The sequence below is a fragment of the Oncorhynchus gorbuscha genome, linkage group LG20 (assembly GCF_021184085.1).
Source record: "Oncorhynchus gorbuscha isolate QuinsamMale2020 ecotype Even-year linkage group LG20, OgorEven_v1.0, whole genome shotgun sequence".
Lineage (NCBI taxonomy): Eukaryota > Metazoa > Chordata > Actinopteri > Salmoniformes > Salmonidae > Oncorhynchus > Oncorhynchus gorbuscha.
The window spans coordinates 4,251,458-4,269,069 of record NC_060192.1 but is presented as its reverse complement, the minus strand read 5'-3'; the positions used below and the strand labels follow the sequence as shown (position 1 = coordinate 4,269,069).

The window sequence follows — 17,612 nt, the reverse complement described above, 5'->3', positions numbered from 1 at the left end:
ATGACTCACATGTGCTTCGCTTTTCAACTAGCTAATTGGAGTCTCTGTGTACTTCCGTTTGTACCACTGCACAATATTTTAAAGGCTTCATTTTAGGGGCTTAATCTGTGTCTGGGAAACCGGCCCTTAATGAGCAAGTACCCCAGACACCAGTCGTGGGGTCAATACCAAGTGCATCTGACTGCTTGGCATATTGTTTACAACGTAAATTATGTGAACTGACATATAGTACATGTAGTCTAATCCTTTTCATATTGTTTAACCAGTCATTTATGTGACCAAATGTACATGTATAGTCTAATCCTTATCTGTACAGTGAGTGTTTTGTACTTGTAATTTAATCTAATTCTGTTCTTTACATGGTTACTGACAAAAGCTAGATGAAGGTAAAAAAATTACTGCCGGCTGTAGTGATGCTGAAATGCGATCAATTACCTACCTTAAGAATATTTGTGGACGGTTACAATTCCATGTTGCACAATTACAAATAATGAGGAAAGTACAAGGGCAAGAAGTAATGGCAAACAATCCCATATCCTGCGAAAACACCTCTCATCACAAACATACAAAACAACTCGTGTGAATGTTAGAGTTTGGACTGGTATCTAATTTCCTTGTTAAGATATTCATGCCTTTGACATGGGTGTTCATGTTCAGCTTCGTGTAGGAGAAGTGGAATTTCAATGGCATCCACTTCATCGGCAATAACAAAGGCGAATTCCATGTATGACATTTAACGTTTCATAGAAGAAAAAAACAGAAGTTGTCAGATAGCAAACTGTCAGTGCATAAATATATACCTCCCTGACTTTACTCGTTGATTTACGTCTACAGTCGGTTTATCACTAAAACGCGCACATGTACTTCTCAATCCCAGACCTGATCTGTCTGCTTGGTCTGTTTCGCAGGCATTCCCGGAAGTCTCACAATGTTATGTCTCTGGTTTAAGAACGCTTGTTTCATCAAACAGTAGGCCAACGGTACTAATATTAGTACTTGAAATTATTCTCATCATATATATTTGTTCAAATTAGGTCATTTAAAATGTGGAGTGACACAGCCTGGTCTCTAGACTAGACGTAACATAGTAAAAGTAAATCCGGATTGGAAAATAGTATAATATGTTGCATTTCATAAAACAGAGGGTTACGTGAGGAAAAAACTGAGTGGGTGTACAATGCAAACGACTAGCAACCCAACGATTGTAAATTCGTATCTCTTTCTGGACAACTTAAGCTTTTTAGCTAATTAGCAGATTTTCAACCACTTACCTACTTTGCAACTACGTATTATGTTAGCTAACCCTTCCCCTAACGTTAGCCAGACAGCTAGAGTTTGTAACATATTACATGTTTTGCAAATTCGTAACATATTATGTTAAGCAAATTCGTAATATAATCATACGAAATTATTGATTATTGAAATTATTGATGGACAAATTAATACATGCCATATGAAACGTAACACATCAGACTAAATGGGGTGTCTCGGATTTACATACAGAATAATACGAAATACTCTGAGACCAGGTTGCCATCCAACCCAGCCAGTGAAGAGACCACCGCGAAAATACATACATTTTCTGAGAATATCTGTGAATAAAAAATTACATTCGGTGGTATTTTGAGGGCAACAGTAAATGTAAAATACACACAGGGATGTTATAAGGCGTTATGTAGGTTTACGGGCTGCCATGTAGCGACGGAAGTGCCTACCCTGAACGGGTCGCCTGATGAGCTACTACATGAAAACATCCGTGCTACGTCAACATTTTCCTGCATTGTCAAATGTCAGGCTTGCTGTGCTTTCGGCGTTTTGCCAGTAGTATAAACGGGAGTCTGAAAGTTCATTTGAAAGCTCATAGTTAATGATTAGGTTGTGAGTTATCTTGGCCCAAGAAAATCACGCTAGAACCACAGCGTTTCTAAACGTGCTGTACTGTCGACGTTGCTGCCACCGTGTTATCTATATTGTGAGGTAAGCGTGCGCGTGCTTTCCTAGTCTAAGTTACACTGTATCGTTCTTTTGGACTTGTTTGACCTCTGTAGCTACTAGATAAGCTAGTTGGCTATAGCAAGTACCTCGACTATCTAGTTCATTAGTTAGCAAAGTCGTTTTTTTGGTATTATGCAACTTGAGCCATCTCACAATTTCAAACAAATGTGCATTTTTAAAGACAACCCCCATACAGCTAGATTTATTATAGCCTTTGACTATATTATTCTACTATTCAGACGGTCAGTTATTGTCGAGAAACACTTGGCTTTTGTATTTGCTACAGTACACAAAATTCTACTTTGTTGCCAAACACTCATTGATCTTAGTCTCTCTCCACTACCTCAAGGTTTTACTTTGCTCTTTTGCATCGTACTCTCATATTGCGAAACAAGTAAGCTATCAATATCTATCACATTGTCATGCTCATTAACTTGTCATAAAGCACAAACATGCAATATTCCCTATTCCAATGTCATACTTATTCCACAACTAGAAATTAAACTACAAATTTTGCAAAATAATAGTTTTTTTTCAAGCTATTTCAATTGCAGCCTTTTCAGAGCATTGTGTTGAGCATTGATGATGATGCTGAAACAGAACCAATTGTACCTCGGTGCTTTTATACTCTTTTCACAGCCAATTACAGCTTTGAACACACTACCTGTCACAGTTATCCCCTTTATAACAGATTTTTTAAAAGTAAGCCTCTAGAGCCAGAAAGTTCCATGACCTGGTGGTCATTATTTATGTCGATTCAAAAGTACATTCAAAAAATGGTCAACCACAAGAAATGTTTGGAACTTCTGTCTCTCAAATGGTCGGTGCTCACTGATCTTATTGTGGGAAGTCTGCTATTGAGTGGCACTCAACAGCCACGGCAAACTCTGCCACAAGACTTGAACCCCAATGCACAAAAAATCTATGTGACTTAGATGCTGTTTTAAAGATCTGCTTTACCCATATTTTGGATTTTGCTTTCAGTTCAACTGCTCTGGGAATAACCGGGTCACTCATAGTTAACTGACTTTGTTATATTTTCATTTACTCTCAGATATGTGAATGGGAGGAATGTTTATGAGTGAAACAGTGCCCAATTGTCTTTATGTATCAGGAGGACAGTGACAGTATCCAATGGGCCAGGCTGTCCTCCAGCTATGCTGCTATAGTTGGCCCTCCTTCCCTTTGGCATCACTCCTACATGACTGAACCGTGGTTGCCTGCTACGGGTTTTCATTCTCAACAACCGGTTTACTTTACAGACAGACTTATACTTAGGCTAGTTGATGATGGAGGCAGCAGGGACCAAGTGTATTTGAATACAACTTGTCTGACCTCTGCCAAGCTTAACTGACCACCTTAAAAATTGAAGTGGATTGTTAGTAATTGTTTTGATCTTTGTTATTGATTGAAATGGCGTCATAGTTACAGTAGAGAAAATCAATCCCCTCCTGGATCAAGATCCCTACAGCCTAAATTCGTTTTTTTTTTTACACTTGAAAAGTAATAGCGCCCCTTGTGTCCACTGCCAGTAATACAGTATACCCCGGGATGTTACAGGAACGGTATGCAAATCTGGTGACCGCCCAACCCTAGTCACATACAACATTCCATGAATGGAAAGCAGTGGATTGATAACACAAACATGACAGGTAAAATAAAACAAGGCTTAAACAACACCTGTAAATCAAAGATGGATTGATGAGAGTGTGATCTGAATCTAATGGAGAAATTCAAGTTTGAAGTTTGAATTGAAAACCTTTTGGTTATTGTACCTCAACCTGTATTGTTCTGTACCATCTTGTTTTAAAAGGTGGAAAGTAACTTTGCCATTGTACAATCTTAGCTAGCCTGTGTACCCTTTTATTGTACTGTATTTGCATCAGGTAGTGAGTCTTGTGCACTCATTAGGAATGTTTTAAAGTCTGGCAATTATGTAGCAAATTAGGTCGGTGGTGTACTTTTAAATGTAAAACGGATTAGGCTTAGATCTATATGATCATGTGAGGCCCGTTAGGGTCATTGATGGTGATGTGGTACAGTATTTATTTAGATAAGACTGATTTAATTGCACACTTTCAAATTGCAGGTCAAGGGTTATCTTTACTGTCCACTGAAGTGATTAGTGAGTTAGGCAGGCCTTTCCAAATGGCATGTTGCCACATTGACAGACGCAGGCACAGAATGGTTTTGAACATTGTCTTCTCTACTCAGCTCGTCTTTGTTCCATCAAGGTACTGAACTTGAAGATGCAGCTTTTACTAAAGGCAAGAGCTGAAGAAAGTTAATCTCGCTCTCTGAACAAAGCTACAGTACACACACACACACACACACACACAAACTGTTGAGTAAATAGTAGGCTTCACTGAGTAATCATCACCTCTGACCTCTAATCACAATGTTTGAGTTGCACAATCATGGAATGTTTTGTTGGTCAGTGGTTGTTGATGCTATTTTTCCGTTCCGTAATTTTGTACATTGTGCTATTTACTGAATATTTCATCATTGCTTCAGTCACTTTAATCATTGGTGATGATTATTATGAATACGTTTTATCAGCGCCTTTGGCTTTCATATAATAGGCCTACATCGGCCTTGACTTGACATGCACTTTTACATCATGTTCCACAAAGCTGGAGGTCGGACTGTTCTATCACAGTCACACTAACTCCTTTTAGACTAAAGGTGCAAGTACATTACATGTACAGTGCCTTCAGAAACAATTTGGCTGCAGGTAGCCTAGTGGTTAGAGCGTTGGACTAGTAAGCGAAAGTTTGCAAGATCAAATCTCCGAGCTGACAAGGTACAAATCTGTCATTCTGCCCCTGAACATGGCAGTTAACCCACTATTCCTAGGGTGTCTTTGAAAATAAGAATTTATTCTTAACTGACTTGCCTTGGTAAATAAAGGTAAAATAGAGAAACGTATTTTCCCACATTTTGTTGTTACATTGCTTAAAGTTGAGGTGTTGTGTTACTGATCGAAACACAATACCCCATATTGTCAGGAGTTCAGGAGTAAAACATTTGGTTAACAAATCACATAAGTTGCATGGACTCATTCGGTGTTCAATAATAGTGGTTAATGTGATTTTTGAACGATACCCCATCTGTCCCACATACAATTATCTGTAAGGCCCCGCAATCCAGTAGTGAATTTCTAGCACAGATTCAACCACAAAGACCATGGAGGTTTTTCCAATGCCTCGCATTTTTCTTCCACTTTGACATTACAGTGTATTTTATGTAGATCGTTGACCAAAAATGTCAATTAAATACATTTTATTCCCACTTTGTAAAACGACAAAATCTGGAAAAAGTCGAGGGGTGTGTATACTTTCTAAAGCCATTGTACTCTTCGCTGAATCCATGTTCCTTTATCGTTGTCTCCGATTGGTCGCCATAAAGTCTAATGATTAACATTTCCCTGTACATGGACCCAAGCACAGGAAATGGCATCATTTAGTTGTGTTCTATGCATCAGCATTCAGTTTATGATCAATTCTTTTGATCAGGAAAGTGTTTTTGTGTTACTGTATCGGCTAGCTTATGTGGGTTTTACCAAACACGGATGAACACAGCCGACACTGTTTGGTCCTGACTGTTTGTCTGGTCAAAGCACAGTTTTATGAAGTATAAAATATTGCCTGAGCAGCAAACAAATAAGTGAGTGGGCATCCCATTATTTCGTCAGCTAATGTTATGTTTTGTCCAGCACTTGTAGGGTATGTTTTGGATGGGTTTAAAGTGTCTCTTATCCTCATTGGGGGGGAGGGAGGGGGGGGGGGTGCAAACCTATGTGATTGGCTGGATCAGAGGAAATGAGAGGCAGATGAACAGTCACATGAGGAGGGCAGTCATGAGAGAGTGAGCAGCTTATTGCACAACACGCAGTCACTTTCCCAGACTCAAGCAGGAGAGCACACACAGGATCAGACTACACACCTGTACTCATTGATAGGTTGCATGAACACACACACATTGACAAATATCTTGTCATTGATTTGGCTGTAACAGAGACATTTGGGTAAGTTGTAATGTGGTGAGACATTTGGGTAAGTTTTATAATCTCACCCAATTTTATCTGGAATGAAACTATTTCATATAAATGGTCAGGCTACCGTTTAATAATATACATGTTCCTTGTTATGAAATGTATTTAAGCTGTTTTACTTCTGCACGCTCCAAACAGTCTGACTGTTCTGGGGGGAAAAGCATGGACTTTGTTAATTATATGTTTCCTGTTTTTATGTATAGTTCAACCCGAGTAAGCGAATATATATATATATATATATATATATATATGTGTGGGGTTTAGGCTTTTGTCCACAGTACTTTGAGAGCAGTCGTTTCTAATGTGAGTCACATCTATATGGTGATCATGGTTTCTTATTGAAGGGGCTAAGATCAGCTTTAATTTGGCAGATAATGCAGGGTTCTATCAATGTCGTTTTTGGCTTCATTTCCAATCCCCCCAAAAATATTTTTGTAACATTTATATATTTTTTATTTATTTTACCTAACCCTCCCCTCCCCCAATTGGAGTAATCCAATGACAACTATACTTAGGCTTCTACTTCCAGCTTATACATACTAAATCCATTTTACGGACACGGCACATTTTATATTGGTTCACTTAATTTTTTTTCATCCTTCAGCCACCCTGAACCCCTAAAACGATCCAGTCTTGACTTATTTCTGCTGTGCTGTTTCACAAAAGTTCTGAACCTTTCAATTCTCAAATTTCCACAGATTCTAAATGAAAGATGAACACCTTTTACTAAAAGCACTATTATATTATTGATCGACTGACCATGGCTTTTCAAGTCACCCAGCAGTGCTATTTACAAAGATAGATTTAAGTAAATGTTGTGATTTTTTTTCTTCAGCCATTGCTGAACCTGCAACCAAAAACAAGCTACATATGGGCAGTACCAAAATAAATGATCTAATGATTCTCTTTGCAGCAAAATCTGCAGAGCTGGGATGGTTGTATCCTCCATATAAACTCAGCAAAAAACAAATGTCCGCTCACTGTCAACTGCGTTTATTTTCAGCAAACTTAACATGTGTAAATGTTTGTATGAACATAAGATTTAACAACTGAGACATAAACTGAACAAGTTCCACAGACATGTGACAAACATAAATGGAATAATGTGTCCCTTAACAAAAGGGGGGGTCAAAACCTAAGTAACAGTCACTTTCAGGTGTGGCCACCAGCTGCATTAAGTATTGCAGTGCATCTCCTCCTCATGGACTGCACCAGATTTGCCAGTTTTTGCTGTGAGATGTTACCCCACTCTTCCACCAAGGCACCTGCAAGTTCCCAGATGTGCTCAATGGGATTGAGATCCTGGCTCTTCGCTGGCCATGGCAGAACACTGACATTCCTGTCTTGCAGGAAATCATGCACAGAACGAGCAGTATGGCTGGTGGCATTGTCATGCTGGAGGGTCATGTCAGGATGAGCCTGCAGGAAGGGTACCACATGAGGGAGGAGGATGTCTTCCCTGTAACGCATAGCATTGAGATTGCCTGCCATGACAAGCCCAGTGCGACGATGCTGTGACACACCGCCCCAGACCATGACGGACCCTCCAACTCAAAATCGATCGCACTCCAGATTACAGGCCTCGGTGTAACGCTCATTTCTTTGGCGATAAACTCAAATCCGACAGTCACACCTGGTGAGACAAAACCGCGACTCGTCAGTGAAAACTTTTTGCCAGTCTTGTCTGGTCTAACGACGGTGGGTTTGTGCCCATAGGCAATGTTGTTGCCGGTGAGGACCTGCCTTACAACAGGCTTACAAACCCTCAATCCAGCCCCTCTCAGCCTATTACGGACAGTCTGAGCACTGATGGAGGGATTGTGCGTGCCTGGTGTAACTCGGGCGGTTATTGTTGCTATCCTGTACCTGTCCCGCTGGTGTGATGTTCAGATGTACCGATCCTGTGCAGGTGTTGTTACATGTGGTCTGCCACATCTGCAGTCGTCATGCCTCCGGCACGTTCACGCAAATGAGCAGGGACTCTGGGCATCTTTCTTTTGGTGTTTTTCCAGAGTCAGTTGAAAGGCCTCTTTAGGGTCCTAAGTTTTCATAACTGTGACCTTAATTGCCTAGGAGCGGGAGGTCCCGGTGCACAACTGAGCACGAGGACAAGTACATTAGTGTCTAGTTTGAGAAGCAGAGTTGTAAAGAAAAAGCCATATCTCAAACTGGCCAATAAAAAGAAAAGATTAAGATGGGCAAAAGAACACACACTGAACAGAGGAACTCTGCCTAGAAGACCAGCATCCCAGAGTTGCCTCTTCACTGTTGACGTTGAGACTGGTGTTTTGCGGGTACTATTTAATGAAGCTTCCAGTTGAGGACTTGTGAGGCATCTGTTTCTCAAACTAGAACTGCAATGTACTTGTCCTCGTGGTCAGTTGTGCACCGGGGCCTCCCACTCTTTCTATTCTGGTTAAAGAAAGATTGCCCTGTTCTGGGAGGGAGTAGTACACCGCGTTGTATAAGATCTTCAGTTTCTTGGCAATTTCTCGCATGGAATAGCCTTCATTTCTCAGAACAAGAATAGACTGACGAGTTTCAGAAGAAAGTTCTTTGTTTCTGGTCATTTTGAGCCTGTAATTGAACCCAAAAATGCTGATGCTCCAGATACTCAACTAGTCTAAAGAAGGCCAGTTTTATTGCTTCTTTAATCAGGACAACAGTTTTCAGCTGTGCTAACATAATTGCAAAAGGGTTTTGAAATGATCAATTAGCCTTTTAAAATTATAAACTTGGTTAAGCTAACACAACATGCCAATGGAACACAGGAGTGATGGTTGCTGATAATGGGCCTCTGTACGCCTATGTAGATATTCCATTAAAAATCAGCCGTTCCCAGTTACAATAGTCATTTACAACATTGTCTATACTGTATTTCTTATCAATTTTATGTTATTTTAATGGGCAAAAAAAATGCTTTTCAAAAATCAAAGGTATTTCTAAATGACCCCAACTTTTGAACAGTAGTGTATGTAAATAAGGTATTTCTGTTTTTAAAAATAAATTTGCAAACATTTCTGCAAACATTTTTACGCTTTGTCATTATGGGGTATTGTGATGTCATTATGGGGTATTGTGTGTAGATTGCTGAGAATCATTTTGAAAAAATCAGTTTTAGAATAAAGCTGTAACGTAACAAAATGTGGAAAAGTCAGGGGGTCTGAAGGCACTGTATGTTTGTGTTATGGCCAACTTCTCGCTGTGGTAGTAACCGAGTCTAGCAGAGCAGAACAATATGAGGCAACAGATGTTTTGACTGGAAACCAGCAGTTTAAAAGATGTGGTTTTTGTCTTCATTTAGATTCTCGATGTCTGTTGTTCCTTGTCCGTTGATGTCATTGGTTTCCCCCTCTGGGTGTTCCAGACCTTTTTCATATCTCTTGTGTTTCTCTAATTAATTGACATTGTCCATTTTAAGTGGGCATTTATTGTGTTATAAAGGCAGTTTTTACAGATGTGGCCTTTAGACATTAGATTAGTAAAGGGTCCTGATGGCGCTCTCGACTCAAGTGGCTAATTCTTCCTCTTCGAATGATTGCTCTCTTTCTTAAGTAGGGAGTGAAGGTGATTTTCAAGGTGACCTGTCTACTAGATTTAGATTTAACCTGAAGCCGTGTATGAAATAGCCTTGGCACACACTGGTCCGAAACTGGCTTCACAGTTCTTGGGACCATGTTGTTCTGTAGCCTAATATGTGTCTGTTCTTTCCTCAATTTAGGCACTCTTCAGATCCAACAAACGCAACTATAATTAGCCTAACTATTGTAATTGCATTATCAATAACTCGATTACAAAATGGCAACGCTGTAATCGTCCTCTTGACCTATAAACGTTTATGGTCTGTGTGCTGTGCTTCCTTTTGCACGTACTTGATGCCCAAGAAAACCGTTTCAATCAGCGTTTACAATAGACCCCGGCCACCAGTGGGTTCAGTACAGTAGGTTGAGGTTCATGGTTAAAACACCTCTCAGCTGAGTCACACCATCACCGTCTCTCCATAGCAATAACACTGGGTACGTTGGAGTCTTTGACTGACTCTTTTTAATTATGGTCCTAACTTGTTAATCGGTGCTAACCAAGGAGCATTAGAGAGGATCTGGGGCTTGTCCTCAGGCTAGTGGCATGGTGCCAAGTCAAGAACCAACCTACTCTAATTCTGAGTGATTACCCACTTCATCCCTCTTTAAGCTCACAGAGTCAAACACGGACCGGTGTCCTTACAAATCTGGACAATTTGGTTTGAGAGGACCTAAATTTGACGTGCAGGCCTACACCTGCACACTATGCATTTTTCCTGGACGATAATAAGCATGAATCCTACACTGTGCTGATAAGGGTGGGGCAGTGTTCCCTCTAAGCTGTGTGCGTGCTGCGCAGCTCCCCGGGACTACTGTGCAGAAGAAATATCAGCCCACTGAGAGAAGCACGAGATTGAACTTGACTTGAAATAAAGGGCTGTGTTTCCTGTAGGCTTACCCTGGCATGATGTTTCGATAACCATGTAAATCTCCCTCGGACATGGTGGACTTTTATCAATATATTATTCTATATTTACTTCCGAAAATGCTAATTGGCATCAAAGTAGACATCATGCAAGACTACAAATCCCTACAAGCTCCTGCACGTCATCTCTAGCTGACACCTTTGCTAATGGGTATTGTGTCAATTTAAAACTTGCACAAGACGGTTCACAGAATTGTACTGTTAAAGAAATGTTGCCAATTTATTAATTACAAAATGTAGTTAACTTTACATAGTTAATCCAGAGATTCCTACCTTTGCCTCGAATCAGGCTGTCGCATCCAGATCATGGCATTTGGAGTTCTTTATTATAGCCACATTAGCAGCTTATTGGCATTTCAATTTTGTGGGATAAATACAGGGAACTATGTTGATATAAATCACCTTGTCCTAGAGAGATTTGCATGGTTATCAAAACATCACGCTAGGGTAAGCCTACACGAAACGCAGCCCTTATTTTAAGTGTTTCTAATATCCCCTATAGGAAAAATGAATGTTGGAAAAAAGATTAGACCCATTTCCTTGTTTGACTGCACGGTTTTATGGGTATTATGACTTCTACTCTGGTACTCTATAGGCAGCAGGTAGCATCATTTGTCTGATTCTCTGTAATAATGGAATGGGCGTAATGATGCATTTTATTTTGTAAAGTGCTTTCTTGTGTCAAACAACACATTTTCAGTCACCTCCTTGTCTATTGGACAAATGGATAAACAGGTTAATGTCAAGCCTTGCATGTTTTTTTTTTTTACATACATCTCAAGGAATATAGGCTTACATTGAACACACATTGGCTGCTACTGTAGGCTGGATGATAGAACAGATATTTCCATGTTAAAATGTAATGGGATGCATTTTCTCCATTATTTTGGTGGTAGGCCACTCTGGTAAGTCTACATTATGATCAAATAGCCACAGTAGCCTACTTGGCCACTTGTTAAAACTGTAACTTAAAGCAGGTACAGCCTCAGTGTTCACAGTATACGTGTGTTGGAAGTTGCACAGAATTTTCACTACGTTCAAGTTTGGGCTCAGCAGACCTTAAATATGCTCAGTGCCTAATTTATTTTTAGTGAACATTTTGGGGTGGGGTTTGTTTGTTTGTTTATTTTTGGCTTGATGTCTGCTTCCGTCTTGGCTTCACAATCATTTTCTGAACACCTTTTGGCACTGCCAAATACCTACCACAAAAGCCACCTGTCGTGGACAAATGAGTGTATGTATGTATGTGACTGATGTGTATTTTGTCTCTGTATTTCCTGGTTCTTGCAGTCCTACAGTAGAGATGAACATGAACATGCACCATGATCACCACGACCACGGCACCATGGCTCCTCCCACGGGGACAGACTCCCATGGGGATGGAGCAGTACACAGTGCAGGAGGAATGATGATGATGATGGTGAGTGGGCCTGGCACTCAAAAACAAAATATCACACACTAATTTCTCTCTGTTACAGTGTGGGATTTACTTAGGCTTGGCACCCTGTCACTGCACTTTCTACCACCAAAGTTGCAAATCTGATTTAAGATGAATGGTTTTAAACTCTCTTAATTCAAATGGCCTGCTTGACATTTCTCTCTGCTGTGTGTGAGCTGAATCGCTGTAAACCCCTTGGCTCTGTAGGTGTGTGACACAATTTGTTTTCTATTCCTCTTCTGAAGCAAATGACCTTCTACTTTGGCTACACAAACGTGGAGCTGCTGTTTGCCGGTCTTGTCATCAACACACCTGGAGGTAAGAGAGTGTGTGTTTTCCAGGATGCATTTGTAGCCTTGAAATGTAGTGCAAAACGTATTTTATGACCATGGCCATTACCGGTTCATTATTACCCCCAAAAATAAGTTTAATATCTAACCAACATTAACATCTCAATCATGTCTCCTCTCAGAGATGGCAGGGGCCTGCATTGGTTGTTTCCTGCTGGCTGTGCTCTACGAGGGGCTGAAGATCAGCAGGGAGTTCCTGTTGAGGAGGAACCAGGTCAACGTACGCTATAACTCCATGCCTGTCCCAGGAGCAGACGGTACCATGCTCATGGAGACACACAAGACTGTAGGGTGAGTGAGACCAAATATGCAACAGGCCTCCTCACTAAACGGACACACAGTATTGCAGTGAAGTGTTCCGATTTATACCCCAAATGTGAGACTTCTAGACGTGGCAGCCAAAAAGGGCTACTGGCTCCACATTAACTTGTAGTAGGACATTTTGAAGCTTATTTGTCCCATTTCACACATGTACACGTGTGTATTAATACGCATGTGTGAATTGTAAATGTGTTTTTTTGCATATCCCAACTCTCCCTGAGACACACTTGTAGACTGGCTCAATGCTCGAACCACTAGGCTACCTGCTGCCCTGCCTTACTGTTTGTGGGGAACGTTGTAGCCATAACAGGAATTTAAAAATGCCTAAGTAGCCACTAACACCCGACTTGCAGAGTGCTTTGAATGAATTGATTGAAAACATGACTCTCTTAATATTTCTGTTTCCTTCTCTCTCTCCCCTGCAGCCAGCGGATGCTGAGTCTGTCCCACTTGCTGCAGACGGTGTTACACATCATCCAGGTGATGGTCAGCTACTTCCTTATGTTGGTCTTCATGACCTACAACGCTTACCTGTGTATCGCCGTGGCAGCGGGGGCCGGGGTGGGATACTTCTTATTCAGCTGGAAAAAGGCTGTGGTTGTTGACATTACCGAACACTGTCACTGACACCCCCATCTGGTCTATTCATCCTACCACACACACACACACACACACACACACACATTCTCCTTTCAATCCCCATCAACATGCAGTTTTTTTTTGTTGCATGTATCACATTTGGACAGTTCACTTTGTCACACTAAAGCTTGATGGTAAATCTGAATTATGACCATGAGCTTTTACATTTGTGACCGTCTGTCCTATTGGTAGCTCTTAAGACTACACCCATGTCACCGTAACGCGATGTTTGTATTCCAAATTCTTACGCCTCCTGTCTCAATCTCCACGTCTCTGTCAAAGGAGATGAACGTTCAATCTCTCCCTCCCCCCCCCCCCCCAGTCGTGCCATTCTCAATCAGTATTTTTATTATTGCGCAACAATCGGTGAACGTTCATCTTCACAGCATCGGACGGAGGGTTTTCTGCTCATACAGGGCATTTGCGACATTTACAACCACTTTTCCTTGAAGAACAGTGTGCTGGTACAAGCAGGGAGTAGTTATATGAATAGGGTCTATAGTATCTCCTGACCAGGGAACAATGCTGGGCCCTAGTTAAAGCATTCTGAAGCCAAGTCCTCTGCATTTGATCTGACTGTCCGATGGGGGTCATGCATAATCAGTGTCTCACAACGGGGGGTCAAAGGTCATACTTGAGATTGGCTGTATAACTGAGCCTTAGTAAACCCTTTGCCTTAAAGGAGGAAAACATGTGACAGCCTAGGCCAACTGTAGACAGGACCCATAGTCTACTGATAAGTGCCAGCACCATTTTAAAGAAGTTTGTCCTTGTATTGGTCACGTGATTATGACAACCCTTAAAACCATCATGATACACACTGCTATGCAATGTTCAATTTTGGATTATTAATTTTTAAAAACTCAGTATTTACAAATAACTCTTCACTTAAGAGTAGGCTTGATCCGACCCATAAATGTACAATAACAATTGGCTCTTTCACATTAAGAAGCCAATGTAAATAGAAATGTACATGTCAAACAAACCTGCTGCGTGTATCACCTCCAACAAAGATAATTTTACATCTAAATTCAAGTGTCTTGCCTTTCTAAATCTTCACTACCATAAATTGTTGCTGGCCAAATCTTTCATTTGCTTGTTTCAAGAAACTAATTAATGTTGAACAGATTACTGGGTCTAATCTGAGCACATAAGGAGGTCCCTAAACCTCAACCTAAAAAGGGTTAACTTTATCACTTCATGAAGTGGGATTCCCCACTATAATTTGGGAGTAACTTTTGGTGTGTTTATTCAATAGGCTTAAAGTCGCACATGTCAACACAACATGAATACTAGTGTCCTTATTGGAGCAAGTGCTCAGGTCCCAAGCCCAAGCAGGTAACTCTGAGAAAGTAGGAGGCTGGATCCAGTGCTTTCTCAGACTGGCCTAGTTACACATGATTTCTGCACTACTCTGTGACCCATCGGTGCTTAGGCCACACACTACAGGCAGTACATACTTTGACAGAAGGGTGATTTCTATGAAGTAGAACCTAAAAGAGAAAATATTTCCCTTTTCGGTATGTCTTTTTAGTTTAATGGTTTACTTTTTTAATTTTTTATTTGAGATAAATGACTGTAGTAAATGTTTATCAGTTGCCTGAGTGACATTGTTGTGCCTGGTTTGGGGATCAAATTTCTAGTTGCTATAACTGGATTTAACAGCCACGTGTTCTCATTACATTACAATAAAGCCAGGGACATTAGTATATACTTGCACATATAACTGTGTCTGCTTTACCATGTGGGATCAATGTATAAAGAGGATATTAGTCTACTGTACAAATGGAGTATTGAAGTAAATTGGCCAAAAGCAAGTGGGAATCTGACCACCACCCCAGCGCAGCATCGGTGTGAACATGTCTGTATAGTTTTACATATTTATAGTGTTGTAATCTTTCTAGAGAACACAAGTAATAAATTGTAGCATTCAAGAACTGTATTTGTTAGATTCTGTTGCAGTCTCCTGTCCTTGACCTAATGTGGCATCGAAGGCAAATAAAAGTACAAGCATACCATATTAAGTAATGACTGATTTAGTTAAAGTCCATTCAGTTAATCCATCTTCCCACAGTTGCTACCAAGTCTGGATGTTTGTAATAAAGGAGGGAAACCACTGTACACGACCCCTCATCAAACATTACATTGTACAAAAGGCCACCCTTTGCATTGCAAGTCCTAACTTTTCAGGTAAATGCAGCAACATTACTTTAGACTTATGAATGCAATATGATCCTCAAAGTACACTTTTTTGTAGGGATACACTTCTCAGGTAAACAAATACCCCTGACCATTTCAAGAGCACAGTTATGGTGCCAACCACACATCAATGCTGGAGGGGCCAACCATTTTAGCGGTCTCTGTGTCCGTTAGGAACCTAAAATTGCAGGTTTCCAAAGAGTGATGGCAAGGTGTTGGGTTTAGGATGGGGCTTGTAGCCTATTCTCTCATTGATCATCTGTTCCCGTGTCTTCCCATCCCCTGTTCCACCACCGGCCCCCACCATGTCACTCGACATCGCCACGCCAACAACATCCACCTCATCTCGCTGTTTCTTCCGACTCTGAAAGAGGAAACCAGTGTGGGTGGTAGTTAGACACACGAAAGTTATGCTAATCATCAAGCTTTTCTTGCAAAGATAATAGGGACTGCATTGTTCATACACTAATAAGATAGTATTTTATACCTGCAAATACTATAGAGATTATTCATGATGTTGCGGCTACTCACCTCAAGCTCTTTCTTGACACTCTCAAACTCCTCCGTGTCATCCAACTTCAGCTCCAGACGGGTGGGCTTTCTGCGCAGCATCTTCTACCCACTAACGTGTACTATTATAGCTGGCTAAAGATAAAGGTGATAAGTCAAGTGCTGAGTGCAATGGGTAACGGTAGCATTAAATCACGTATAGTACTGTATATGAAATGACACAAAATGAGTAATTGTTAACTCTGCATGGTTGAAAAAGGACACGTAAGTATGAATGTCACTGTTTAGTCTAGACCTGTTGATTCCGAAGCCTGTGACAAATAACATTTGATTTGATTTAGGCTGCCAAATAAATTAATTGCGCCCATATCTCTGCAACGTCCTACTCCTAGCTAAACAGCAAACTGGCTAACTAAGAGCTAAAACTACAGTGACGGACCAAATTTGGCAAAGGAGACCAAAATAGCGAGTTTCCCACGTAAATAGTTTGTCTCTGAGACCCAATGAAACAGGCAAATCGTTCATATTTACTTACATTTTGTTGTTGTTTATTTGGATAGTAGCTAGCCACGCTCTGTAGAATCCGCCATAAATTGACAAAGTGCTTCTGGGTAAAGTAGTTTTTCAGCAGTGCTTTGCTTCCGCGTGTTTGACCCTTGATTAGTCAATCGGCCTGTTCGACATAGAGGACGCCATCTTGTGTTCCCAAAACCCAGAAATGAGTCACGTCTGGTTCGTTCATCCATTCATATGGCGAAAATGAATAGGAAAGAATAGGGTTTTGGGATAAATGCCGAAAATAATGTCTGCGGTTAACACAGGCTTAATATCAGTCAGTTAACATGACCTTTTATGAATTCTTTCCCCATACATTTTTGTCATTTGAATGGCTGAACGAACCATTTGTAACTAATTTTCGGATTACAAACTGGCGAGCTCTATTGCAGCCGACTTTTAAAGGTGAGTCAAGACTGACTGGTTTACAAATCACCTTATAACCAGTGGTGTGAAGTACCTAAGTAGTACTTTACTATTCATATTTTTGACAACTGTGACTTTTACTTCACTACATGCCTAAAGGAAATAATGTACTTTTTACTCCATACATTTTCACTGACACCCAAAATTACTAGTTACATGTTGAATGTTTACCAGGACAGGAAGATGGTCCAATTCACTCTGTTCTCAAGAGAACATCCCTGGCACCTCTACTGCCTCTGATCTGATGGACTCACTAAACACAAATGCTTTGTGTTGGAGTATGCCTCTGGCTATCCATAAATTTAAAAAACAACATTGTGCTGTCTGGTTTCCTAAATATAAGGAATTTGAAATTATTTATACTTTTACTTTCAATTTTTAAGTATATTTAAAACCAAAAACGTTTAGACCTTCACCCAAGTAGTATTTAAGTGGATGACTTCTACTTGAGTCATTTTCTATTAAGGTATCTTTACTTTTCCTCAAGTATGACAATTGGGTACTTTTTCCACCAATGCTTATAAACTACTCAATGGGCGTGCAAAAGTAGATGACTGTGGACAGAAGTCTATGAATGAACCAACTAAAAGTCTGACAACTTCAACTGTTTCTAGGAAAC

At 40.5% G+C, this 17,612-nt stretch overlaps 2 protein-coding genes across 3 annotated transcripts; one reads left to right on the top strand and one right to left on the bottom strand.

Moving 5' to 3' along the window:
- Positions 1 to 1,751: 1,751 nt before the first annotated feature.
- On the top strand, positions 1,752 to 15,323 carry slc31a1 (solute carrier family 31 member 1). Of its 2 annotated transcripts, none has more exons than XM_046317126.1 (5): positions 1,752 to 1,977; positions 11,846 to 11,975; positions 12,239 to 12,311; positions 12,466 to 12,634; positions 13,090 to 15,323. In XM_046317126.1, the coding sequence occupies exons 2-5, from the start codon at positions 11,859 to 11,861 to the stop codon at positions 13,289 to 13,291; spliced, it is 561 nt and encodes a 186-aa protein (XP_046173082.1). In that variant the 5' UTR covers positions 1,752 to 1,977; positions 11,846 to 11,858; the 3' UTR covers positions 13,292 to 15,323. The 2 variants fall into 2 exon arrangements, with proteins under 2 accessions (XP_046173082.1, XP_046173081.1); XM_046317125.1 differs by lacking the exon at positions 1,752 to 1,977 and adding an exon at positions 5,864 to 6,022.
- Positions 15,324 to 16,703, bottom strand: cdc26 (cell division cycle 26 homolog). Its single transcript, XM_046317127.1, has 3 exons — positions 16,548 to 16,703; positions 16,034 to 16,147; positions 15,324 to 15,866 (listed from the first exon to the last, which is right to left on the bottom strand). The coding sequence occupies exons 2-3, from the start codon at positions 16,112 to 16,114 to the stop codon at positions 15,681 to 15,683; spliced, it is 267 nt and encodes an 88-aa protein (XP_046173083.1). The 5' UTR covers positions 16,115 to 16,147; positions 16,548 to 16,703; the 3' UTR covers positions 15,324 to 15,680.
- Between the last annotated feature and the right edge of the window lie 909 nt (positions 16,704 to 17,612).